General features: G+C 44.2%; 1 protein-coding gene across 1 annotated transcript; it reads right to left on the minus strand.

Moving 5' to 3' along the window:
• Positions 1-240: 240 nt before the first annotated feature.
• Rdh10 (retinol dehydrogenase 10) lies at positions 241-27452 on the minus strand. The gene is made up of 6 exons (XM_021222118.2): positions 26472-27452; positions 24815-25050; positions 4557-4655; positions 3487-3632; positions 1609-1740; positions 241-1526 (listed from the first exon to the last, which is right to left on the minus strand). The coding sequence occupies exons 1-6, from the start codon at positions 26758-26760 to the stop codon at positions 1403-1405; spliced, it is 1026 nt and encodes a 341-aa protein (XP_021077777.1). The 5' UTR covers positions 26761-27452; the 3' UTR covers positions 241-1402.
• Positions 27453-27680: the final 228 nt, after the last annotated feature.

The following is a 27680-nucleotide window of genomic DNA, read 5'->3' on the forward strand; positions in this document are numbered from 1 at the left end:
GTAACAGAGACACCCACACTAATACAGGCAGTGGGGGTTGTTCTCTCGTCCCATTTCTAAACAAGCTCTTGGTAAGTACCTACAATAAGCAGATGGTGAGACTAGAGATTGGAGTACGCGAAACCCACCCTAAGTATGACCCCATACAAACATCTTCTTCGAGTATGCAGGATAAGATAGGCAGGGGAGGACCTCACAATGCTTTTCCTTATAATGTGGCCGATAGTTAATAACCACAAACTCAGTTATGTACGGATTTAATCAGATCTTTAGAAAACGTCCCGATTTGTAAAAGTTGGCTTATTTTAACAGCCTTAAACATTGGTCACTATTTAAAAAAGACACCCTAGAACAAACGAACAGAAGCAATCACATAATAGTTCATAGTAATTTACAAGACGATGGAACACATAGATACAGAGGTAGAAATTCACTTTTACCATGTTTCACTAATACACATATACCAAATTCAAGGCACAAAATAGTTTGCTTTACAAAAAAATACTGTAAAAATGTCATTTGCTGTTCTACAATGTGAATAAACCTTTCAAAGAAATCTTTCCACCCTTCCACAACACTCCATTTAAGATTTGCTCCCCATGCTAATCAAAGTTGGCACAAGTATGGGGACTTTTTAATGCAGAAATTCCCATTATCTTTGTGGAGCTGCTGTGTCCTGTAGACAAGGTCCCCAACTTCCTCCCCTAACACAAGTTTGCAGCTCCGTGAGGAAAGGGCACTTTCTATATGCAGCAAGATTCACAGGTAGAAAATGTACAAACGTGGATTAACCAGGTCTCTAAACATTCAATTTAGTATTTCAGAGACTGAATTTAAAAATCACCCAATATTTAGTCACTGTAAGTTTAAGAGACTGGTGGCCTTCACTGTGATGCTCAGACTGCGCTGATCTCAAACTGACATCAAAAAATCCAGACACCATGAGCAAGCCACCCAAGCTTGCAGGAGAAGAACTGAGAATACAACAGAGCACGACACTGTCGGTCCTTGAATGCTCCTTGAATGCGTAAGGTGTCAGCTGGCTGGGCTTCCACGATAATGAATGAATCAGTTCTGTGGGGACCCACGTGAAACACATTGTAGTCATCATTGCTAGACTTTATGTTCATTAAAAAAATAATGATGTCACATAATGTTTGTCTAAATATTGGACTCATTTTTAGGGCCCTGTCTAAAAAAGACCCCATTGGCAAAAACCCAAGCTCACAGTTTTCAAGCACACTAGTCAGTTAATTTACACTTTATTTTTTAAAAAGTTGATTAGAAAAAAAAAAAAAAAAAAAAAAGAGTCGGCATGGGGTTAGAATCCAGACTGTTAGTACTGCTTGATGCGCACGGACCACCTATCCTGATAGAAACGGCACTCCTTACAAAAACACTCTTAGATTCCATTTTTTGCTTCATTATTGTTTGTGGCTTGTTTTCTTTGAGCAATAAAGGGATACATACACTTGTCCGCTCCTAGAAATCGATACATGCACACGACAGCTTCAAAAGGAAGGATGCTGCAAAGGAAAGAGCAGTTAGTAAGTGGCAAGCCACATGTTCCCTGGGGGCTGGCAGCAGGCAAGCAGGGCCCTCACTCACCTCTTCATGAATGTCACGATGTACATGAGGCGGGGGGTGCAGATCATGGGCTGGTCAGTGAGGATAGCCTTCATTGCCTGCTTCACACAGTAATCAGGCTTCAAAGGGGGCAAAAAGGGCTCAATTTCTTTTCTGAAAATTTACATTCAAAAATAAAATTTAGAATTAACCCAGTATAGAAGACTGACAATACTCCAAAATACTGTGACATTAACTGAGGGATGAGATTTTTGGAACACTTTGTTTCTTTCCTGGTATTTTTGTTTTGACTCACATTCTCCTACTATAAACAAACTCCATTTGTATTATCTAGTAAACAAATTAGGAGAAAAATAAGCAAAAGCAGTTGGCTTTCCTGTAAAATGAGATCAGATTGTTGAGATGCCTTATAAGATAAACTTCAAATGATTCTGATTTTTCTCTTTGACTAGAAAGGTACTTGTTATCACAAACATTAAACTCCAGCAAGCAACACAGCAGTATTAGGTGTGGCTGAGACAGTGCAGAAGCAACCAAACAACACTGTCTAGTGTGAGACAGGTCAGGGACCCACCTCAAAAAAGCTGGCTGAGGACTAGCCACATTTCACAATGCTTGCTGAGGGTGTTAGGCTGTATTCTAAGCAGTCTCTGAGGTAAAGGACCACATTCTAATTCGCTGAGTCATGTGCTAAGTACATAACAATGGCACATCTTTTTACTACTGATTGCTTTTCATAGCTTCCAGACTTTGGGCCTGCCACTATGCTAAGTGGAAAACAGGACCAACGGCTCCCGCTCCTACTCAGAACCAAACTAACACACCAGAAGCACACAGGCATCTGCAAAGGATACTAGGCCGACCCAGATTTCAATTTCGTTTCTCTCTTCATTTTCATGTTGGAACTGGGAATCAAACCCAGGCCTTGCACATGCTAAGCATATGCCCAATCCTGAGCCACATCCCAGGCCCTAGAGCTAATGTCTCAGTCTAGACTTACTGCCAGCTGGAGAACGGAATGACTCAAACCATTCTCCATCCCTTGTTCCACTCATTAAGTCTAAAGATCAGTCCCCAACAAACGGGGCAGCCCTGATCATCGTCCTTTGCCTTGCAAATTCACCCAAGCAAAGGTCTCCAGTCAGCAAGTCTTCACAGTGTCCCTGCTGAGTCACAGTTATGCTCCTCCAGTATTTGGATGCTCATATGCCTCCTTCCGAGTGTGAGGGGAATTCCACTTCACTGTTAGTAAATCCAAACGGGGTTGTCTTAATCAAGCTGAATTTAGCTATACACAATTTCTGGAGGGAAAAAAGCTTTCAAATCTGGAGTGTGACAGTCTCTTTATATGTTAATCCTTTGTACGGGTGACATTGTTTCATATCCAGGTTAAAGTCACATTAAGGACTTTCCCTCTGTAACCATCATAATAGTAGAGAAATCAAATGACCATGAGGACAGACGCAGCATCTAAGAGAAATCCTGGACATTTGTCGTTCCCCCTTGAAGATGGAGAGAAGCCCATTCTACCTGATATTCTGAAGTAATCCCAGCAAGTCTGAATCAGCTTGGCTTCAAACTTGTGATCTTACACAGCCTTGTCACAAATCCGAGTGGGGGAACTACAGGTTAGCTGCCCTTCTCTTTTAGCTAGGTCTCACTTTGTAGCCCTGGTTGGCTTAGAACTCACCTTGTAGACTAGTCTGGTTTTCAACTTGTGACAATTTCCCTGCCCCTGCTCCTGCCTCAAGAAGCGCTATTGATTCCAGATATGTGCTACCACACTCGGCTAAGGCAGTTAAAGTGTCTACTGACAGTTCATGTGCAAGAGTGGCTGACTGAAGATGAGCTCCACACTTCATCCTGATGTGTACCAGTAGAAGATGGGTTCCCACTGACCTGATTCGGCAGCCTCTGAACATGCCCGTGTCTACAAGGTAAGGGCAAACCAGAGTTGTTTTAATTCCGTCCTTTTCAGCAGCCTTTAGCTCATGGCTCAGAGACTCGTGAAAACCCACAACTCCAAATTTACTGGCACAGTAATCCTGAGCAAAAGAAGAGAGAACAGAAAGGGTGAGTGAGTCTGCCTATGCTCCCATACAATTTGCAGCTTCCTGGTCCTGTCTGGCTAGATGTTTATTACAAAAGGTTATAGGTAATGAAGCAAAGAGAAGGAAGGTGTCTTAAAGGGTATACATCTCTCTGATGTGGTTCAAATCAGAAACAACCCTTTCCAGGCAATGACAGAAACATAAGAATCCTTTTGCCACATCAACTAAGTATCATGTTTCTTTGGAGGAAGTCACTGAAAAGGGCTCTATGACAGCTAAAAGAGTGGAATGAAAAAATGCAGGGAGCTTCCCTTTGAAGTGCTTGGAAAATTTACAAATGGTCTTTTGTTTAGCGGAAGAGACTGAAAAACCTGTTTGTTTACATTAATGGAAGAAGAACAAAAACAAGTCTAACTGGGGATATAAGCTATTCTGATCTGAAGTTAAAACGGCAATAGTACCACATCTTCTGAACTTGAACTAGAACTTAAGAGCATATGAGATGCAAATATTTGCAAGAAGTGATGTTTTTAATTTTCTAGAACAATTTTCAGAACAATGTTGTATAATCTGGACACAGTTGTGAAGGGATTAAGAAAGCCAGTTCTATACCAGTGCACAGCACCTACCACTGGCCATAAGCTCACCTAATGAGCTAGCAGTAGGCAGCTCACTTTGGGCTGGTTGACCTCACTTATCTATCCTCACTTCACGGCCCGTCTTGACCACGCCTTAACCATCAGCAGAGCTGCTAAGGAAAACGGCTCTGTGAGGACTGTGCTGTCCTCCTCCAGAGCTGCTCCTGTGTTAGAGGGAAGCACCATTAGCGGACAAGAATGTGTGGCAGCAGCTCTTCCTGTGATGTGCTCACCGAAAATAAACTGCATGAATGAGAAAAACGCCTTTGAGCTGACAAACCTCAACTCCAGCAGTGCTGAACAGTCCCAGGGAGCTCGCAACCGTCACAATGTGGCCATGATTAATCTCTAGCATCGTTGGAAGAAAGGCCTTAGTGGTCTGAAAGAAGTAAGATGCAGGTTTTAGAACTGATATGTCAACATCTCCTCTAAAACCCAGGATCACAGAACAGTCTCTGAGCCGTAAAAATGACATTTCCCAGTTCATTTAGAAACATCTTATACCTATAAAAAGGAGGCGCTCCTTTAAGTGTCTGGTTAACTTAGCACCCTATCATTGCCCTGCTGGGCCGATTATAAGCGGTGACCAACACAGCTGTAACCCAAGAGTCTCGAGTGTCCAGGTATGAAGAGAAAATCACTAGGAGAGGCTCTTTATCACTTTTCGAGCTACAGCAGCAGGCGACTCTGAACCACTGCTGGATCAGAGACCTGTTTCTGCTCATACCATGATCTACTTGTGTTCTGGTCTGTGAACAACTGCCAGCCTGCCTACCAGCAGGCACCCCATCGTGTTGGTTTCTTCATGGCAATGTTTCCATGGTGACACTCCCATGAATGAAGAGCCATCCTAAAGTGGACTAGCAGGAGGTAACAAAACAAGAGCACAGATCACCATTTCAGTGAAATTAGTGCCAGGCTCTAAGTGTGGTGCTGGTGGGTACCTGGGGCACTCAGGGGGGCCACACTCCAAGTCCACCTACTCTGCAGGGTCACACTCCAAGTTCACCCACTCAGGGTGGCAGAGTCAGGGTGGCACAGGCTTCTTACTAAACTCCTGTCTCCTGTCTTCAAGGCGCAAGACTTTATTTAAACAAAAATCCTTTGAATTGCTTAAGATGACCTATAACCATCCCAGCAGGCTCCCAACAGTTTTATAACCTGCTTCTTAAAAGAAAGCAGCAAAGAGCAATCTGTCTACTGCTGAGACCATAGTCTACTGCCAGTGCTGGTCCCTTGGACTTAGGAAGTTATAAGACAAAACACTACACAGCCTACTTGAAGGACTGTGCTCCATTTCAGACACTTTCCTGGCTAAAGTATCAAGTCCGAGCATAGATTTCTAACGTTTGGATAACTCATGTGTACAAGATCAAAGTCAGAGCCGTTGCCAAATGAGTGTCAGTCAAACATCTCAAGGTCTCCCCAGCCTGCCTCTTGAACTGTCACAGAGCACCCCATCCTTCTTGGAACCCATGCCCAACTCATTCTCAGCTGCCCTTGTCCCTGTCCTACATAAACCAACATATACAATTACTTATTTAGTTAGTTTTAAAATGAGTTTTAAATACTTTATATCACTGGAATCTCTAATAATGTCTTTAATAATTTTAAAATTCAGATAATTCTTTCTGGAAGACATTTTCATCGCTGCATGTGTTATCAGAGATTGAAACCAGAGCACTATGTAGCATGCACACCACTCAAGTACAGCCATGTTATGCTGTCTAAAGTGTCCTAGACCAGCTTAACTTTATCTGAATTTCCCAAAGTGGTAGCTTATATCATTCACTTTAACGTATCATTATACATTTTAGTATTTTGATTCTGCTTGTTTTATAGTTACTTGTCTGACTGTCCCAACAAGCCCAGAGACATACATCAGTCAGCCTTGCAAATACTGGGGTCGACCCTCTCATACTGCACGGGGCCAGCACACAACTGCTGTCAGAAACATCAACATTTTGGTTCCATTCTGTTTCTTTGTAAATAGGAGCAGGGCAGTTATGATTCTAATACTACTTTGCTCAGTCTGATACCTCAAAAGAACTGGTACTTCAGGTCATTTATAGGCTCTAAAATTTACATGTGGTTTCTATGTCAGAGCTGAAATAAAGTAGTTTTTAGAAGAGCATATACATTCCAAACTAAGGTAGAAAATAGTATAAAGTCTTAAGAGTTCTACATCTTCTAAATATCTAGTTAAGATTATAATTTATAGATTAGGTTAAAAAAGCCTAAGCTTGTATTTTTGCTTTGCTCATTTCAAAACTTTATATATGTGTGAATGTTCTCTGTATGTGTACATGGGAGTCAGTAAAGGGGTGGTTAAGGTGCACAGAGCGTACAGAGGCCAGAGGTCATCATCAGGTGTCATCCTCCATTGCTTTTCCATCTTTGTGTTTGAGGCAGGGCCTCTTACTTACCCAGCTCTTACTGACTGGCTAGACAGGTTGAATGGTGAACTCCATCCATGTCCCTGTACCCCACCAGCAGCAGATTCACACCACTGTAGTTGGCCTTTAGGCAGGTGCTGGGGACCCAAACCCAAACCCTATGCTTGCACAGCAAGCACTCTGCCAACTGATCATTTCCCCAGCTCCAGGAAAATTTATTCTTCATGTTCACCTGAGGTCACTCCCAAGGATTTATGAGCCTACCAATAAACTCACTGTAAGTTGAAAGGGCATTTGCTATACCATATCTACTGAACACTCCTCCTTAGCTCACTCCTAGTGTGCTCAGAGTACTTGTGTCAGCTGGGCACAGGGGCAGAGCAATTACAAAGATCAGAATTCAAGGCACAGTTCCTTCTGAACATATTATCATTTCAAATCATCAGAAGTAAAAGGCGCCTAAATCAGACCATTCTGAGCTAGAGGGTTGTCTATATTAAGTTTGCCTAATGTTGAAAGACAGGGATAAATTTAGTAGCTTTTTAAACTTTTTGTTTTAGAAGTTCTTACTGTAGTACTGCACAAGGACTTGACATATATGCTACGAAACTGTACACAGTCAAAAACATCAGCAAAATCTCAATCAGATCCTCTTGTTTAAGTGGCTATGGTGGGCAGCAGACTGAAGACCTAGATACCAGGAGGTGAGATCCAGACAACGATCACAAACTAGGGTCCTGTCTGCAGGATAAGCAACTACCCCAGGACCTCAGCACAGACCAAAGCAGGTGACAGCATATTGACAAGTTTGTAACTAGGTTTCAACTATAATTTGTTGCAAAGTTCTGAATCTGATTTATGTTCTTTCCTCCTTTCAGAAAGGAGTCTGGTGGGCTGGAGAGATGGCTCAATGGTTAAGAGCACTGACTGCTCTTCTGAAGGTCCTGAGTTCAAATCCCAGCAACCATATGGTGGCTCACAACCATCCGTAAAGAGATCTGAAGCCCTCTTCTTGTGTGTCTGAAGATAGCTACAGTATACTTAGATATAATAATAAATAAATCTTTAAAAAAAAGGGAGTCTGGCGACATTAATGTGTCCAAGGAATTTCCAAGATGCATTTCCTCAGCATCTATTATTTGCAGATCCTATGTAATGATCTGGCCCAGCAGCAATTAGTGAGACAGGAATTGGTCCCATTCCTACATTCTGGTCTTTGAGCAGAATTCTACATTTACCAGTGCATCAAATGTAAGCCATAAGACAGTTGCTACACAGTATGAAAACAATGTGATCTGGGTCCATCTCACCCCCCTGCAATGTTGTTCAAAAAGTGAAGCTACTTTGTGTTTAAGGGAGGTGGCCAGAAATAAAGCAGTCCAAATATGGCCATATAATTAATGTCTTTATGTGTGCACCACGAACACACTATTGGAGAGAATTATGTGAGTGGCTAGAAGTACGATAGGGGAGGAGTGTTGTTCAGATCTGAACCTTTAGTTTTAATCTTTAAAGTAACGGCGGGCCAATGTTCAATTTAAAGCATATGCTTTCTCCACCTAACAGGCACAGAGCTGTGTGAGAGAAACAGAATGGACTTTTGTGTATTTTTTTGCTTAGAAAGTGTCCTATTGTAGGTGAAGCTAGAAATCACTACATCGACTCCTGATGATGCCCATTACAATCATGCTGTTGTTGACACTAAGAGGTGAAGACACCTGAGGCCACACAAGTCAGCCTGTAGGTGTCCTGTCACTTGTATAAAACTTTTACCAGGCCTCCCTTTGCTAAGCAGGGACAACTCAGAGGCAATCCAATCAGGTGGATTCAGCCTGTGCTCCCTCTGAAGTCAGCACATGTGACTTCGCAATGGTTGTTAACCATTTCCTTGCTGCCCGAATGGATATGGACAATGAGAGCTTACCTCAAGCATTCTTACCTGAGGTAGGAGGTACACTATTAAATAAACTTTGTAAACTCTTACTTTGTAAGAAAACTACTGAAAATGGGTGACTAGAAAACATGTCTTTCTCAAAAGTAAGCCGACTGGTTTCCCTTTCTAATAGTTCTTGCCCTCTACATTCTGCTAGATGGCACCTGAGATAGCACAGTGTATTCTGTCCTTGACACAGCTTGACAGCACAAAGAAACCTGGCACTTTGTAATGAATTATTAATGTGCACAAATGTTGTAGCATGTGTGAGGTGGAGACCAGCAAAAGGTGAAGTTCTAGTTGCCATGACACCAGTCAGTTCAAGCTGAGGTTCACGATCTTTACCTTTGTCTCAAAGAGTCATTATGGGTACATACAAGGCAAATCGGAGCCTTATACCTAAGTGACTTCGGGTATGAATCCAAGCATGTGCTCTCTGTCTGGTCTCAAAGGGGCCACTCAGAGAGTCCACTGGCCATCAAGCACATGTTAAGTCATCTGTAGAGACAGGGAATCCAGATGGGTCTTTCAGGCAGTATGGTTGCTTGGACTCATTAGCTGACTGATGCCCATGATATCTGATAAGGCTTGTTAAATCCTGACTTAACTTGGACAACTGTTGTCTGATTCTATCTTCTTGTTTATATGTCTATAAAGAAAAACAGGAGCAAATCTAATGTTCCTGTTGGTCCCAGTTGTCCACAATACCAACAACTCTTATTTGAAACAAGGGAGTTGAGTGTGTTTAGAGTTGTAAAGATCCTAGGTCTGTTTAGTGTTTGTCCACCTCCCCCACCCCAATCCCAAATACACATTCATTTGTAAAAACTGAAAGCTCTTTAATAATTGGCTCATATCATAAAGTGTAAAGACAGAACTTCAATATTCTGTGATTAATTTTATCACAAGCCTCAAATACCACAACTTGTTGGCAGCTAAGGAATAGTGGTGGATTAAAAGGAAAGGAAAGCAAGCAAGCAAACAAGCCCCACTGAATGAACACTGGCATCCATGCAACTGCACAGCTCCTCAGGGCTCCCCTGCAGAGCTCTGGGCACTTGGCAAGGAACTGTTAAGGTCCCATTTACACTCTGAGCAGGGCCTTCCTGACAGAGGGGCGTGGCTGCACAGGGTCTCAGCATGCCACAGCTTGAGGAATCTCTGAAAGCCGCGGTTACACCATATTAACTTTCGACAGCCGCTGTCCAGATTGCACCTGGTGCTCTTACTGACAGTGTGGGCAGCATGCAGCCTGCAGCTGCAGTGTCAGGACAAGTTAGGCTCAACCAAAGAGACCGAGAAGAAACGTGGGACCCAGCATAATCTGATTTCTGAGATTTGGAGAGGCATCAGATCAAGGAGGTACAGGCCAGACACTCAGAATATACTTTACAGATCTGAGCTACTTCAGGTTCACAGACACTAAGGGGAAAATTAATTTATCTCAAGAAAAAAATGATTTCATACTATATTTTTTGTACATATGCCAGATCATTCTAGGAACAATTTCAGAAAAGCCATCTTAAAAATTTTTTTTTCTCAAAGTATTTGAATCTCAGTTGAATATTCAAAGAAGAGTAAAAACTCATTTCAAAACTGGATTGTGAGTTATATTATGGTAGAAAATGAATTAATAGTGCTGACATATATAGTTAAGGGTTTTTTAGATCTCCAAAAGATAGCATGATATACAATTCAGGGAGGAAAAAAATAAAGAGGAAGAGGAGGAGGGATATGAAGGAGGAGGGCCACCAAGAATCCACTGAGCAGACTTCACACAGAAATGCTAAGTCCTAATGCTTTCCCTGTTTTTTTTTTTTTTTTTTTTTTTTTTTTTTTTTTTTTTTTTTTTTTTTTTTTTTTTTTTTTTTTCTCATTCTACTGTGTTGTTACCAGAGTCCTTATCAGGCCCAACAAAAGAACATTCTTCTTGTTTACAAAACTGTCATGGAATCTGGTGGCATTCCTGGGAGGCCTTGGTCACTGCTCCTGGAAAAGTATGAGTCAACAGTGAAAATTCTGTGTGTGTGTGTGTGTGTGTGTGTACACATGTGCGTGTGTGTGGCCTGGGTCACATGAATAACACTAGGCTAGGTAGCCAGTGAGCTTCAGGCATCTACTTGGCTCCATCTTCCCAATGCTGGGATTACAAATGTGGGTCACACCTGGCTTTTGAATGTGGGTCCTCAAAAGCACTTTACCTAGCGAGCCTTCTTCCCAGCCCTTGGGGGAAAACTCTTAATAATAATAATTTATAATTAGCCTTAATCAGCGCTAAAGCTGGATAGATATCTGCCCTCTATGCTATTATGTCTACATCCCCATCAGTAACCCCGAGCTATGACTTACCATGTTCCACCTGGACTGCTCTTAACTCTAACTGGCTAGTCCTCATGGCCATGTTTTCATGACTCACCTACCCTATGACATCTTCTCCTCTCTCTACCTTCTCTCTCTTCCTCTCATGGTCTTGCCTTCAACCCCAAACTCAGGAACCAAAGTGGAGAAAACTTTTTAAGGTACCAGAAATGTAGCCAATTATGTGAGGAAGACTAATAGGATAAATCACTAATACAGTCAAAGAGTACAAATGGTGGCACGCTACACTATGTCTGTTGAAATAAATGGCTAAATTCTATGAATTTTACAGACTAGGAGGTATCTGCTTAATAAATAGAATGATCAAACTTTATAACTTTGGCCATAGGCAAGTATTACTTGATAAAAGCAATTTTTATTACAAAAATACATTTCATTGAGAGATAAAGTATATTTGCTAGGAATTTACTGATTAAGTCTTTTAAATGCAGCTGACAGATCCTGCTGTTCATGTAGCTGCATGAGAGTCTGTGTTCCCTGTTCTAATTGTTAGAGGCAGAAAGGTCTCTGAATAATTGTGCAAGTCACTGGTGCCTGGAACTTAACAAAATGTACTCCCCCCCCCCCCCCCCCCCGAGACAGGGTTTCTTTGTATAGCCCTGGTTGTCCTGGAACTCACTCTGTAGACAAGGCTGGCCTCAAACTCAGAAATCCGTCTGCCTCTGCCTCCCAAATGCTGGGATTAAAGGCATGCGCCACCACTGCATGGCCAAAATGTACATCTTAATTTCCATTAAAATGATACACAACGTTTGCTTTAAATACAGAAGGGGGACTAAAGTATGTGTCATGAGAGTTACATTTGTACCAGTATTGCACTGCCTAGCTTTTAAAACATGATTGTGAAGCTACAAGCAATGGCTTAAATTTGAACAGCATCAGCAGTTAATACTTGACACACATGCACACAACTCCTACAGTTGCCCTGCAACCAAGAAGCTAATAAAAGCTCAGCTTTTCAAAATGAACACCTCGATGATGGCACCATGAGTTATTCAGCAAAAATAAATGCTTCATTAACTTGTCTTCCCACTGTTAGAGATGAGTGAATCTAGCCCAGGGCATAAGATGTGATACCAACAGTCGCTTACAGTTTAGGGATTGATCTGCAGAGGGATCAGGAAGGATGTGACTTAATACTCCATCTTTTGGGAAAGTACACTGATCTTTGAAATCCAGAGCCCACAAGCGCCAGTTCCTTTCCCTCCCTCTGTAGCTTGATAGAGTCATTTGTGATATAGCAGGAGATCTCCAGGGTTTATATTTTATATTCACACATTCCTTCATCACCCTAGCTTCAAGCACTCACACACAACCCTCAAGCTCCAGCACTCCTTGCCTAAGCCTCTCGTAAATGACTGCATAAGGAATCCACTCTATTACTGCAGCTGCCAGCATCTGGTCATCAACCCATTAAATATTTATTTGTTGTCATGGCTGTACCTTCTCATACAGTTTAACATGCACTCATACCTCATTATCTATTAAAAGTACAAACTCTCTGTGTGAGAAATACTTGCCACTTTTTCTTTTGTACTTGAGTCTGTAGCAGTCCCATGTGTTAAAAGAAATGATGAACATGGGTTTGGAAAGGCTGGTTCTCCACTTCCCAATACTCCCTAGATGATCAAAGGAGAGGTCCAAGGGCTCTCAAGCGTGGGCCCCTCATCTATTTAATAACTCATGGAATAATGAAAATAACTCAGAAAATTGCAGCCATTCACCTAGTGAGGGGCAGGCTGTTGCCAATGCCTGTATCTCCCACTTGTGCCCCTTCCCAGAATCCATAAAAAGACAGGCCTGTCTGAAGGGCAGACACAGTGGCTCTGCACCAGGACCCAGGAGCCACATCCAGAAGCCACAAGCACAGGCATGCCATCTTAGCCCTGCAAGAAGCAGGATGTCTATCTTTGCCCCTGTTTGCTCCATGACCATCAGCCTTTGTAATTCACAAATGCAAATAGTTCAAATTCTTCAGTGTTTTCCAATGTGTTCACAGCCAGTCTTTAAAAAGAATTCTCTTATCCAGGGTAAGTATAATCAAGGGGTTAATTTGTGAAGCACCCATGGTACCTGTGCCAGGGTGCTGCTAAAAACAGAACAAAAATAAGCACTTGTTTATCTTACGGAACTTTTCAGTATTATAGATACCACCTTCTCCTATAAAACAGTGGTTCTCAAATCTTGCTCTATACTAGAACTATCTGGTAGGCTTTCTCCTGATGCCCAGGCCATCTACCACCAGAGTTCCCAGCACTCCCATGGGAACTTACTCCCCAGGTGACTGCAGTAACAGTAGGGGGATATGATGCGGTGCTCTAACACAGACCATCTCATACTCAGGGCCCCAGAAAGGGTGGTGTTAGGTTGCCTCTCCTCTCTTCACTAGATGCCAGCTTCACCAAACTGACAGGAAAAATGTTTCCAAAGGTTGCGTGTGCCCCATGAAGGCAAAGCTACCTCTTGGAAGCTGTTTTCCGAGGAACACAGTCATGAGTAAAGTAAGTTCTAAATACAACCAGAGTGATTTTTCTCTTAATGTTAGGGATACATTCTGCACTGTACACCTATGAATTTGTACTCAATACTTTTAGTTTCTATAGCTTTATGCTACCACTTTACTAATAGGTAAGGAATCTCTATGACAGACAACAATGCTGATGATACAGCTGGGAACAGAACAATAAAGTTGTGTGTGTGTGGTATGGGTATTGGTATTTGTGTGTGTGTGTGTGTGGTGTTATGTGTGTGGAGTTCAATTCCATGAACACTAGGTAAATGTCTCACTACTGAGCCACATCCCTCACCAAAGAACAGTACTAAAGATAACATGGTGCCAGGCCCTGGGCTAGGAGCTAGGGCTCCAGCTAGCAAACTATGGTCAAGTTCAGTTCAGTTCTTCTAAGCAGAAAGAACACAGCTTTTCATCTTTTGCCACAAAGCTTACAGTGGTGGTCAACAGTGACTTGGAGAGACAAGGGGACAAGGACACCCTGGACTTTCCTTTTCAGACTCTAAAGCTAAACCATAAACAAACAAACCAACCGACCAACCAACCTACCTACCTACCTAGCTAGGTGTATTAGTGTTTTTCTGGAGTCTCAGCACTCAAGGGCTGAGTTGAAGATACTGAACTCCAGGCCAATCTAGGCCATATAGTAAGACTTGATCTGAAAAGCGTCTAGACCGTAAATGACTCTTGGGTGGGTGGACTCAGTAGATAACACAGCTTGCTGTGTTGAGGGTGAAGATGATAGTCTGAATCATCAGGCCCTAAGTAAAGCTGGGCACAGTAGTGTGTCTGCAATCCCTGAACTCCTATGGCAAGACAGAGACTGAAGTAACCTGACAAGCTCCATGCCAGCTGCCTGGCATATTCAACAAGGAGAGAGAGGACAGACACTTCAGGTTGTCCTCTGATCTCCATAAGAGCCTCTTCCACGTTACAGTTTTCCTGGGAGCAAGTCAACCGCAGCTTGTGCTCTGATGAACCCATGAGAAAGCTCCACCTAAGAGAAGGCTGCGCTTGAACAATGGTGTCAGCTGGTGGAAACTGTGATTACAGAGAGATCTGGAATCTTTATCCCATAAGATGCTTATATAACAGAATAAAGATTTTTACATTTCCCAGGAGCTAAGGAAACAAGCTCAACCCATGGTGATTAAAATTCTGTACCAAGCACTTACAGGGCCTTGTTCATATGCCCACGTGAAGAGCCCCTTTCACGTGTTGCCCTCTTGGGTTCAGTTAGCAATGCTGCTGTAAGCCAGGAAGTGAAGGACTGAAGCTGGGTGATGAAGGATGCAACCATACTGACTCTCCAGGATGCTGGCCACCTCCACTATAGACCATGGGAAATCACAGAAATGCAAAGAAAAGCCCAGAATCAGACACCAGAATACAATTCCAGATGCTGACACTGATTCTTCAAGCTTGGATTTTATATGCATGTCTATTTTATAGAGTAAGCTTTCTAGGGATATTAGCTAGGGTTAATCAATTATTGCTAAACTTACCATGCTAATAAAGAAAAAAAATCCCATTTGAAGATTTTTACATTATACCACAGGGCAAAAACTGTAAGTGAGTCACAGGAAAATCTACTTCCTGTATGAGAGCTTTGAACATTTAGTTGGGGCAGCTACTTCACAAGCTCTGACTTGCTGCCCTCGACTGAGGGTCTGGGCCCTCCCACCCGCCTTCCTTGTATAAGGCCTGAAGGAAGTCTCATGATCTACCTAAGACTGCTGCTGCTTTATCCACCAATGAAGGGACAATGGCGTTACTTAACTCCAAGTTGTGGCAAGACTCAATTGGAAGCTGAGTTTTTCTGAAGACTGCTAGTTTAAATGCCATATGAAAAGGCTGGGGACGGACAGACGTTCATTACGGATATATCTGTAGGCTGTTTTGGTTGAGTGCTATTTATTTTGGTTGGACTGCTTCTTTTTTTCTTTCTTCAGGTTCTTGGGTCTAACTATGTATAGCTGCCATTCCTCTCTGCCCTCCATACAGCACCGGCCCACACTCTGGGTTAAAACCCAGTAATGGGAACACCAGAGGAAGCCTTTGGCTCAGGCTGCTGAGCTGCTGCTTCATGGTCTCCATTTCTTCCAGAATCCCAGAGGATGCTGGGACAGCAGAAACACTTCACAGCAGTGCCTCTCTTCTAATTATTTTCTTCAATCCTTTAGGCCTAAGAACTGAAAACAACTTTTAAATATGAACCAAAATGCTTGAATCCAGGTTTAAAAATACTTTGCTACAAGTCTGTACAGAAGTATTTAAAACAACTGTCTGTATCCTTCATGTTTCTTTCCCCTGAGAGCCCAGCAGCATCCCATTTAAAAGTCCTTGAGAAATCAGTAGGGGGCAGTATGCTAATTACAACTTGCAGGTGGGAAAACCAAGGCTTTGAATTTTAAGTTTCACTTGTCCTCAAAATACCCACGTGTTTATGTAACTTACACTACAAATATTTTCCCAGTTACACTGATTTGGGAAGTGTTATTTTGAGCCTCATTGCTTAGAATAACACTAAGAAACCAAACTTCATTAATATTCAAAAATGCCAGTACTACAGTATTTGAAGGAAAAGCAAGGAATTCACATTTTAGGCAATCAGCAAAACTCCATTTGTGTGATCTTGGAAAGCTTCACAGACCAAGTAGGGTTTTGTTTGCAAATGGGAATGCGCATGCGCCCTAAGCGCCTCCTCGAGGAAGGGGCGGAGGCCGGAGCACTCAGAGCTCCCCAGTAACTGCTCTTTCTGTCCTTCAGTCCAGGACAGGCACTTCTGGGATCATTACCAGAGACTCACTTTCCCCTGTCCTTGCAATTTTAGTTTCAGAGCTTTTAGGACAATGGGACTCACCAGGTGTGAACTTGGGTTTTGAGTGAACTTATTAAGGTCATGAAAAGGAGGGAAGGGATTCACAATCAGGCCATGCTCATCAAGTAAAGCAGGCCGGCATTCCAGTGTGGGAGAGCCTTCTCTTAGTGGGGATGTCATGAGCAGTGTGCCTGAGCCCTGAGGCCGCGCTCTACCAGCAGGGTTAAGTAGAAACATGGGGACATTTTCTCATACCACTTACCCATTTCATCTGTCCAGAGAGAGCAGGCATCCACCCTTGAGCTAGTTTCTAATTACACTGTTGTGAAAGGTTCAGTCTGAAAGGAGCTTCTATGCGGGCTGATAGAACTGAGAACTAACTTACTGCATTACCCTGAGATAAGAAGTCACTAATTAATTAAACTAAATGAGATTAACACATGTCAGTCTAAATCTGGGATTACAGGCCCAGACATTGGACTTAACTACTCCAGTGAGGCAGGCAGTAGACCCCTACTCCAGACCGTTGTTACATTTTTTTGTTCTGCCCTACTCTAAAGATTAGTAACAAAGGGTCCTTTCTCCTAGGGAAAATCTGTTGTTTGTAGGAAATAAGACATAAATCTGCCCTGCCATGACACCCCCTAGTGGAACTTAAGCAAAGTACAGTTTGGGGGGGGGGTCTAAAAACATCTTGGGTATAGGTTGTTTCCCTAATCCAAAATGCCTGGCATCACCAGAAGGATTTAGAAGTTTTCCATATTTGCATATGCAGAATGAAGTGTCTTGGGGATGGGATCTAAGATTAAACAGTTAATTTAAGGTTTCCGTACTAAGCACACATACAAAGGTAATTCTATACAATCATTTTGCTTGTGCTTTGATTTCATCACATGGTCAGCGTGGAACTTGTACCTTTCTATGGTGAGGTGCTCTTGTTTCTCAGGAATTCCAGTAAGATGGTGCGCCAGTCCCCTGCCCACTACTTATCATTAGACAGAAGGAAAGCAAGCAAGGAAATGAGTGAGGCCCTTCCTCTGCGCACTCGACCAGAGCACAGGCAAACCCGCTGTTTGCCCCGCTCACTCGCTCGCACGCTCGACAGCAGTCATTTTAATTTCTGAAAGAACCGAAGCAGGAACTTAGGCGACTCTGTGATTACTAATATTCCTTATGCCAAGAAAAGCCTTAAATAAAAAGGATCCCTCTTTAGAATTCTTCCAATTTTCTTTTTTTCTCTTTTTTTGGTTTTTCGAGACAGGGTTTCTCTGTGTAGTCTTGGCTGTTCTGGAACTCACTCTGTAGACCAGGCTGGCCTCAAACTCAGAAATCTGCCTGCCTCTGCCTCCCAAGTGCTGGGATTAAAGGCATGCGCCACCACGCCTGGCCTTCCAATTCTCAAGTAAGGTTAAAAGTACTTCCAAATTTTCTGTCACTAAATTCACTAAGGTCACTGAATCAATTCACTGCAAAAGATCTTGAACAGCTCCCAGACAATTGGAGCAACAACAAATTTAAGGGAAAAGAATAAACTGAAAGGATGTGGGCAGCTGAATGTTTAACTACATTTGTAGCTCTTCTCCCTGCCCCAGGGGCCGGTCCTGTAATGGACTGGGCACTGTCCATTCAGTCTTTAGGAAAAAGCTACTCAGCATTAGTTAGCATTAGCATGGAATGCTCCACTGACATGCCTATTTGGACAGATAATGAATAAAGCCCTGGGTATAGAAATTCCCAGAGACAGAGAACAAATATCAACTTTGCTTCAAGAAATTGAGATAAACAGCACAAGTCACTCCATGAGCAAACAACAAGGTCATTCCTTGAACCAAGAATCAGGGACTGTCCATCAGGGCCTGCCATCCTTACAGATAAAGATACTATTTGGCCCATGTGGAAACATCTGGAGTCTGTTTCTCTTGCACAATCATGGTGTGTATGCCTACCCCTGAGACAAGGAATCTCTCTGCAGCTCAGACTGGCATCTAACCCATGACAGTGCTCACTCAGCCTCCTACATTTTTGGGTTATAGGCATGAGCTACCTTTTTGAAAAAAATATTTGACTTCTGTTGTCTCCCAATAAAACAATTTCTTCTCAGGTAGCAGAAACATTTCTGGGAAACATGGCTACAGGCTCTCTCAGGGTAGTGAGGTGTCTAGTCCAACTGAGGTTGAGACCATACCAGAGGACATAATAGGTACTAAACTGGGAAGATAGGTAGAAATTGGTTTTGGAAGGTTCAAGACACCATGCAAATGACCTTTGATTTCTGACTGTGAGCAATATGGTCACACAAGATTTTAAGTAGCACATTTCAAACTCAATACTACTTAGATAATCCTGGTTTGGGCAGCAAAGACTAGACATAGGGAAAGAAGTCCAGAGGCTCTTTAGAGTACTGGTGAGAGATAAAGACGGAGCTATTCATAAGGAAGTACAGATTGATCTGAGAAGAACTTGGTGACCAGTGAACGAGCACAGGAGAGACAACTGCTGCCAAGCTTGGTGACTCAGCCAGAGGTTGAGTTAGCTCAGTATCAGTGGGACAGAAGAGGTCATGGCACAAGTTTGCAAATGGCCTAGAATCAGTTAGGCAACTGAACCAGATCACCCAGTTAGATAGAGGCACAGGGAGAATGGTATGAACACACAACACTAAGGAGCCGGAGAGCTAAGGTAGTGGAAGGGCAGATTCTCTTGCATTTCAAGGAGGTAGTCAAGGGCACATTCTGTGACAACACAGGCTTCCCTCTGCACCGGGCACCGAAGGAGCACTGCTAACTGCCCAGACAATTGAGAATTTAAGGCACATGCTACCTAGTGCTGCCTAAACGAGTCTGACAACCAGGCACATATTACCACACATTCATTAAAGATGACGTGACACTTTTTATGTATGACATAGCATCTTATTCCTTGCTTACACCACTGATTCGAAGTACGTTATATCATGTTGTAAATTGTGACGTTCAAGAGCAATAGATTTGGGCCCCACATGTATCATATATAGAAATTCAAGTTTCATTGAGCATGTGATCTCATTGCATGTACACAGTCCAGTCCCGTATGTCTCCAAGCAGTTGCCAATCTAGAGATGTTTCATCAGTTTTGAACTACCACAGAATCTGACAAGGTGTGTCAGCTCTGACCTCAGCTCGGCCTCCACCCTTAGCCAGTGTTCCTATGCTCACACACTCTTACACATAGAATGTGCACGGAGGCAGAGAGCCAGTTCTGGCACACTGTCAAAAACATGCTACAAACTCCACATTTTCAGCAGCTACCCTAAAACAGGAAAGCAGTATTACATAAAGGATCTAGAGTTCTGAAATATTAACGTATGGAGAAGAAAGCATTAGATAAAAAATTTTATGAGTACTTTAGAAATAAAAAATTTAAATCCTAAACCTAAGAGAATTTAAGCTAAACTATATTTCTCTAGTCTGAGAATACAGGAATACATATCAAAAACCAGTAAATCTTATAAGAACTCAAAATGTTAATGATCAGGGACTATTCTTGAGATATTGGGTACCATGGTAGCACGCTAATGTCTTTAAGTGCTGCCTTATTCTGGTCTAGCTGGTGAGCTTTTACTTTTCTTGGATGGGTTTTTAACTAAATAGACTTTAGACGTTTGGATATAGATAAATGCTGAATTCAGTAATTAGTATTTTAAAACTGTGAAACCTTTTAAGTTAAGTGGTCTATTAATTAACTACCAATTATCTTGTCTGACTACCATATCAATAGAAGTAAATTACTGACTAGCTATCTGACAGATTTAGTCCTTTACCATAGAAAATTCCTTCTGCACATAAAAGGCCTGGGGCTGAACACTTTTGCTTTCCTCTTTTGGGTAATCAGGGATCAGTTTGCCATTTTGATAAAAGCCAAACACAGTCCCTTGGTCAAAAAGCACCTACAGATAAACTGGCTCAGAAACGGATTCTACTCCTGCTCCAGAAAAACGGTAAGTAAAGCTAAGGTAACTATTTTGGGGAAGTGTGAGAGTGCAGTCACTGTATAGAGGCCTGCTTCTATGTTGCTTGGTAGAAGAGAGGTGTGTTTTCAAGTTCTTGCCCCTTGCTGAGACAATGACTTCCATGCAAATGTGCACTTGTCCTCGGTGGTCTGGTTCCAGTTCACTAAAGCCTACCCTGCATTATTCATTTCCTGACTGGAGACCAGGAGAAAGTTCCTGCAAGATCTGTTAGGCACAAAAGGACTCTAAAAGTTAATGTCAATGCTGACCAGAAAACTGTGCCAAATATGACAGGCAGCCAAAAAACCTTCCAAGTCTGCCAAGTGCACTTGGCTCAGAAGGACACAAGACACTGCAAATACAGTGCACTTGGCTCAGAAGGACACAAGCCACTGCAAATACAGTGCACTTGGCTCAGAAGGACACAAGCCACTGCAAATACGGTGCACTTGGCTCAGAAGGACACAAGCCACTGCAAATACAGTGCACTTGGCTCAGAAGGACACAAGCCACTGCAAATACAGTGCACTTGGCTCAGAAGGACACAAGCCACTGCAAATACAGGTTCTCTTCTGGAGGCCTGAGTTACAGGGAAAATGAGTGATGGCTGCCCTGCATTCAGTCTGAGATGGATTCACAGTGGCCTACAACAGCTCTCTTTTAAAAGCCTGAGCCTTACCCCAAGTAGCAGGCACAGTGCACTAAGGAAAGGTGAGTATACAGGGGGCAGGAGAGGAGGGTGGTAAACAAAGGGATACACAAACAGTGAATGGAAGCCAACTCTGACTTGAAGTCTTGACAGCTTGAGTTAGTCCAGAATGTTTCCCTATCCAGAATTCACAGCATGGACCCAAGTGAGTGCTTGCTGAATAGGTTATCTTCTAAATATTTAAGCAGAAGCCCATTACATACGATCAAATTATTTATTAATTAAGAATACAGCTCCATGGGTGTGTGTGTTGTTGTTGTTGTGTGTGCGTGCGTATGTGTTGTGTGTGTGGAGTAGTTCAGGTATAACAAACTGCCACCAGACAGTTTGTCATCAACTTTGCTATGTAGTTATCCCAAAAGCACTTCCTATGCACCAAAGAACAAAATATGCCACAAGAAGTTAGTGAAAATGGAAAAAACAACAAAAAGGTTTTTTGGTTTTTGTTTTGTTTTGTTTTGTTTTTGTGGTTTTCCCTAGGCAGGGTTTCTCTGTGTCGCCCTGGCTGTCCTGGAACTCAATCTGTAGACCAGGCTGGCCTCGAACTCAGAAATCTGCCTGCCTCTACCTCCCGAGTGCTGGGATTAAAGGCGTGCGCCACCTCGCCTGGCCAACAGAAAGTTTTATATAATTCATTGAACTTCATTGGAAAGTAAGGGTTGAGGCTGTGGTGTAGCTCGGGAGTAAAGTGTTTACCTAGCATGTGCAGGACCCAGAAGAGAGGGTGTTGAATAAGACAGTCCTGAGGCTCCGTACAGTTCCCAAATCCCAGAATATCAATCAGTAAAGGCAGGGGTGGCGGGGAAGCTTACATCACCATCTTGAAATAGACCTTAAGAGGAGAAGGAGGGGAGGAAGGAGGAGTTCCGGGCAGTAAGAGAGGGGCATAAAAGCAGTAGCTGGAGCCTGCATGGCACCTCCAGAGTGGAAGTCGCATGCTATTCTAGTTCACGCTAAATAAACAGGACTTGAACTCTGAGTCAGAATCAACACACACGTTGTTATTCTATGAAAACAGACACTGACTGCTACTTAAAAGTCTGCCTCAAGATGACCTGTCCAAATAGTTGAATGCATTCTCTGCTCAGCGGATCCATGATTTAACTAGGGTAACTTCTCTTCCCCACCAGGCACAGTCAAAAGACACACTGGACATTTTCTTCTGAAACAACAACAGTGGAAGCTAAGGCAACACATCTTTGAAAACATACCACTAGCATTTTCAACTAAGAAAAACTAGAAGGGAAGGTGAATTGGAGTGGCGCTCAGCAATACCGCTTAACCCTATAGCAACCACCTTAAAGAAGAAAAACAGCCTTTTATGTTCTAGTTGCTAACTCTCAACTTCTCCAAAGGTTTCTTAAGTCTTGGCAAGAAGTCAGAAATTCCAATGCTAAAATGAATTTTCTGACTCAATATTGAAAATAAAATCTTAAGTTTAGATGCTTAGGGGAAAAACAGCTGGAGAATTCAGGAGCCTCCCATAGTTTAATACAAAGTGATGTCATTAGGAACCAGGCTTCCAAGAACTCCCTAAATCGTGTTGTTAAGCAACTTCTCAAAGCTCAGTGAGGAGGGCAGGAAGGTGCAGCTCACCCTTGGTAAGAATTGTTGCAAGTCCTTCCTTATGTTAGAAAAAGACCCGACAGTGAACTTGTACAACCTGCATCCTGCACAGGAGGCTGTAGATTTTCTTCCTTAACACTCTAAATCTGCACTTATTTCATAGACTGTCTAGAGAAGATTTGCTGCTGTTCCATGGTGTTTAACTGAAGGCTGTATGGCTTCTTAAAAACCCTGGATATAGGGGCTAGAGATATGGCTCAGTGGTTAAGAACACTGACTTATCCTTTCAGAGGTCCTGAGTTCAATTCCCAGTAACCACATGGGTGGCTCATAACCATCTGTAATGGGATCTGATGCCCTCTTCTGGTGTGTCTGAAGACAACTACAGTGTACTCATATACATAAAATAAATTTTTAAAAACTGGATATATTTACATTTTTATAAGTTATCAAAATAATTTTGCAGAGAACAGTCAAGATGGTGAAACTTGAGGGAACTTAGTGAGAGTAAACGTTTACAGTTAGGGAACCTCGCACCACCTCAGATAAAAGTTATTGAGGAAAAAAAAAAAATCAGTGTCTCTGGCTCTACTAACCTTCTAATGGTTGCACAGGTTTTTAAAAAGACTGACAAGTCAACTGGAATCAACTGGAATTTCTGTGGTAGCTCAGCCACATCTCCAAATGGAAGTGATACTCTTACCTGGGACTTATTTGTTTTGGAGACAGGGTCTTGCTATTGTAGCCCTGGAATTCACTATGTTACCAGACTAACCTTGACTCACACAGATTCAGCTGCCTCTGTCTCCTGAGTGCTGAGGTTAAGGGTGTGTGTGGCCACCTCTGGCCCAGGCACAGGCCGGGCCTATTATTCAGAATTATAAACATATAGTATTATTGACAAGTTGTCCTGCCAGGTCCATTCAGTTGACTGTGACACGTAATGACTGTTCTTGCAGCACCAAAAAGCTTGTCTGTTGCTCACACTCATCCACCGCACACAGAGTACACACCTGTGCTCGTCGCTCCTAACTGTGTATGGTGATCTTATTCATTTAAAAAAAAAATGCCTCAATGAGAGACCTCAGCTTATTCATATGTTTATTTCTAGAAGCTTGGAAATAAACTATATAAAATTAGGATAAGCTTCACCTAGAACCAGAGAAGAGGTCTGATACTTGATAAGCAACGTCTGAACACTTCCAAAGCCAGATTAAGTTTTTAAGCAGTTGCTAAAAAATTAATGAGGTTTGATGTGACCTATTTAGGAGAAACAGTTCTTTGTTGACTTCTATGAGATTATGTCTCTGCCTATGGGAGTATAATCCTATCTCTCTACCCTCTCTTCCTCTGCCCCTTGGTGCTAGGAATGTAACCCAAGGCATGCACATATTCGGTTAGCACTCTGCCAGTGAGCTACCCCTGTCCCTGTCCCCCCCCATCCCTTTTATGGGATTACTTTTCTGTCTATATAAGTAAAGGGAAAATAATAAAAAGGAAAAAGTAAAAAAATGGATCAACACTGCATGCACAGAATTAAAGGGAAAATTTCACATCTACCTTGATTGACAATCTAGCTAAAACACTGGTGTTATGGTAGCCCTCTGGGAACAGAAGACCCTCCCTCCCCCTGGATGCTGCAGGAGCTCCTAGAGCTAAAGGCAACCGAGTCTGCGTGCATGGCTCGCCAGGCCTCCTAAGTCCCTGTCCCTTCAAGATGACTCCTCATTCCAGAGATACTGGGTAGGCCTACAAAGTCCTGAGAGGCCACCATCTGAACAATGCAGATGCTGGTGGATGTTAAGTAGCTGCCAGGGTGGCCCAATCACTCCCAATGAACCACAAATGCTGATCTCAGAATGTCTAGGACTTTCTAAAATGTGGCTGAGCAGTAGTTTGGAAGCCTAACCCCTGACTTTACGAATTCATAAGAACCAGGGTTTTATAAACTCAACAGAAAGCTAAATAAACAAAACTAGGGTTTATACTCCCTCTTGTTATTTTTACAGCAATCTTTCAAACTAGTTCCCATAGTCAATTTCTGCCTTCTTAAGAAATACTGAAGGGGAGCAGTTTAGAATTCTCATCAGACACAGTAACGCAGTGTGGGGCAGCTCACTGGACAGGCATCTCATGCAGAGAACTGAGATGGCTTCCATGCTGGCACATGCTTCTCTTCCCAGCCTTTTCATTGAGAGTGTCCAGGGAACAAAAACAAAGATGTTTATATTTACCCAGAAGTGTGCGTGGCAGTTGACCATCATGGTTCTTTCAATGAGCTCATCAGGACATTCCAGAAGGTGATGTCCAGAAACCACACCAGCATTATTGACCAGGACCGAGACCTCGCCAACCTCCTTGCGGACCCTTTCAGCTGTCAGGTAGACATTCTCTCTCTTCCCCACGTCACAAGTGTAGGTAAAAACCTGTAAGTTACACGGGGGCAGGATTTCCTCCTCACCTTTCCCAGCTGTCCTCAGAAGTCCAGATGAGGGGAGAATGCAAGAAAGAAGGGTTGCAGAAAGTGAGCCACAAGGCAGTCAGTAGGAGAAAATCATACAAAGCAAAATACTACAGTGAGCTTCAAATTTCTAACACTGTAATGCCTGCCAATAATTCAGCTTACAGCTGCTTTCCTCCCCTGAAAGTCTTTGGGAATTACAGCAATTTACTGGACAACCTTGCTTAGGGGAAAGTCATGTAATTGTGGCAAGTCCAATACAAGTAGACCACATGGGATCAACTTGCTGGAGCTAGACACCTGCAAAGAACTGATCTCAGCCCAGAGAATAACGCACATTGCAGATGGGGGCGGGGAGGAGGCTGGTGGCCAGAGAGAGCTCTGCTCTCAAAACAGAAATTCACTTTAAGGCTCACAAATCCAAACTGTAAGCAACAATCTAAACTCATTCAAAGCCAAGCAGTGAATGAGCAGTTTCTAATGAAAGAATGCAGGTCACTGGTTTAATTTTAAACTGATTCCCCTAAGAATTAATCTCACAGATGAAGTTTAGAGGTCAATACTATGCAAGTGTACCACATTAGAATCCAAACTGCATAGAAATCAAAATCCCTTCCCTAAAGCATTGCTTCTTCTAGGGTTGGGCAGGGAGCACAAATGCCCAAATTTGTTGCCTCTCCACACTAGCTTTGAAAATGTAACATTTTGAACCTTACATAAAAAACACAGTTTTTGGTAAGTTTGGTAACAAATGACAGGTATATGGGAGAGTGGAGCCCAAGTCAATCTAGCCACCAATTTTCCTTGAACAGTATCTATAGTGGGTCATGATCTCTACTTAGGTTTCAAAAGAGTTTCAGAGGCAAACTAATTGTTAAACACGTAAGATGTCGATTGAGGTGCCTCCAAACCATGAGAGAAATTTTACAAAAGGGGGGGGGAGCACTTTCTCAAGAGGAAGGGAAGCACTCGTATTTACTCAGGGTTGGTAACTAAAGCACTTACTTAAGGCTGGGGAAACAATGTAATTATTTTCCAGGAGCTAAAGTTATAGTGAAAGGATCTAAAGCGCCCAAGACGAAGCAGCTTCTCAAAGACTCTCTAGCTTCCATCATGCCACATGCAAATCAGACCGAGAAATTACTTTTGGACCCAAACCTGTGGTAGCAAGTTCCCCCTGTCTTACACTACTCGCAGAGTTTAGGAAACCCCTGCTTGGGACCGAAGAAACAGGATCTCCTACGTTTTGCACGCTTTCAGTCTTCTAACACAGAAAACCCGTGCTCTCTTATCAAGGGGCAAATTCCACTCGCCTTCCAGAAGACCAGCGGGGGCGTCCCTTTCCCGGAGAGCGAGGCTGCCCATGACACTGGGCAGTAGAGACCCTCCGGGGCGGGTAGATGTTTGACTCAACAATGCACGGGCATTACCTTGCAGAGCAGCAGCGTCCGCCGCCTCCAGGTCCCGGTAGATGTGGCGAACCATGCCTGCGGTCTCCTCGTTGCTCTGCGTGTTGATGTCCCAGAGAACCAGCAGCGCCCGGCGCCGGGCGAACTCGAGAGCAAAGAGACGGCCCAGGCCGCTGCCCGCGCCCGTGATGAGGCACACCTGGCCGGCCACGCTCTTCTCCTTGGGCCGCACCAGCCAGCGCGCCGCGGCCAGCACGAACGCCCACAGCACTTTGAAAGTGACCACGAAGAACTCCACCACGATGTTCATCGCGACGCCCCGGGTCCCGCAGGAGCCCAGCCCCGTGTCCTCACTCTCCCTGCGCCAGACAGCCCAGCTCCTGGCCCCGGGGGTGCTTGTCACCGCGATCCGGACGCGAAGGCTGCGCCCGGAGTCCGCCCCCGAGGTGCTGCGGGGCTGGATTGCGCGGGGCCAGTTCCGCCCCGGGCTCGGCGCAGTGGCCACGGGCTGTGCCTGCCGCTGCTGCCTCCCGGCTCGGCGCCTCCTGCTGGCGGCCGCCTGTTCGTCCCACGGAGCCCGGCGGTCCGGTCCCGCTGCAGCGGCGGGTGACAGCCGCGAGTTAGGCGACGCGCGCTGCCCTCATGGCCAAGGCGCCGCCGCCCGAACGTCCCCGGCGCTGCGGCGGCGGCTCCCCGTCCTCCTAGGACAGGGGTGCGCCGAGCGGGTGCCTCGGGACGCGGGAGTTGTCAACTTGACTCAAGTTGCGGGAGGGCGCGGGCAGAGCCGGGAAGGGCCGACTCGCGGGGCGCACGCGAGGGCTGCCAACCGCTCGAGCTGCCGGCGCGGCTCGGGTCCCCTGCCCCGCACTCGCGCCGCTGTCACTCGGGCACCGGGCTCCGCGCCGTAGCTACGCCCGCGAGTCGGAGCGTTCCCAGCCGGCTCTGAGGTAGCACCGCGCTCCGCGCTATATAACCCACCGCCGGGAAGCGCCGGCCGCCGCAGTGGCATCGGCCCTCCCTCGGCTCGGCCCTCCCCGCCCCCGGGCGCACCCCGCCCCCCGGCCCAGCCTCCCCTCCCCGCTCGCCCTCCCGCCGGCCGCCCCACCGCGCGGGGCAGCCCCTCTCCCGCGACCGCGGCCGCAGGCTCCCGCCCTCGTCGCGCCACTCTGGGCGGCTCACGCCCCCTGCTGTGGGTCGCCGTGGCTGGCGCCTGCCGGCTCCCGCAGCCGA

The sequence above is a fragment of the Mus pahari genome, chromosome 22 (genome assembly GCF_900095145.1).
Source record: "Mus pahari chromosome 22, PAHARI_EIJ_v1.1, whole genome shotgun sequence".
In the NCBI taxonomy this organism is placed as follows: domain Eukaryota; kingdom Metazoa; phylum Chordata; class Mammalia; order Rodentia; family Muridae; genus Mus; species Mus pahari.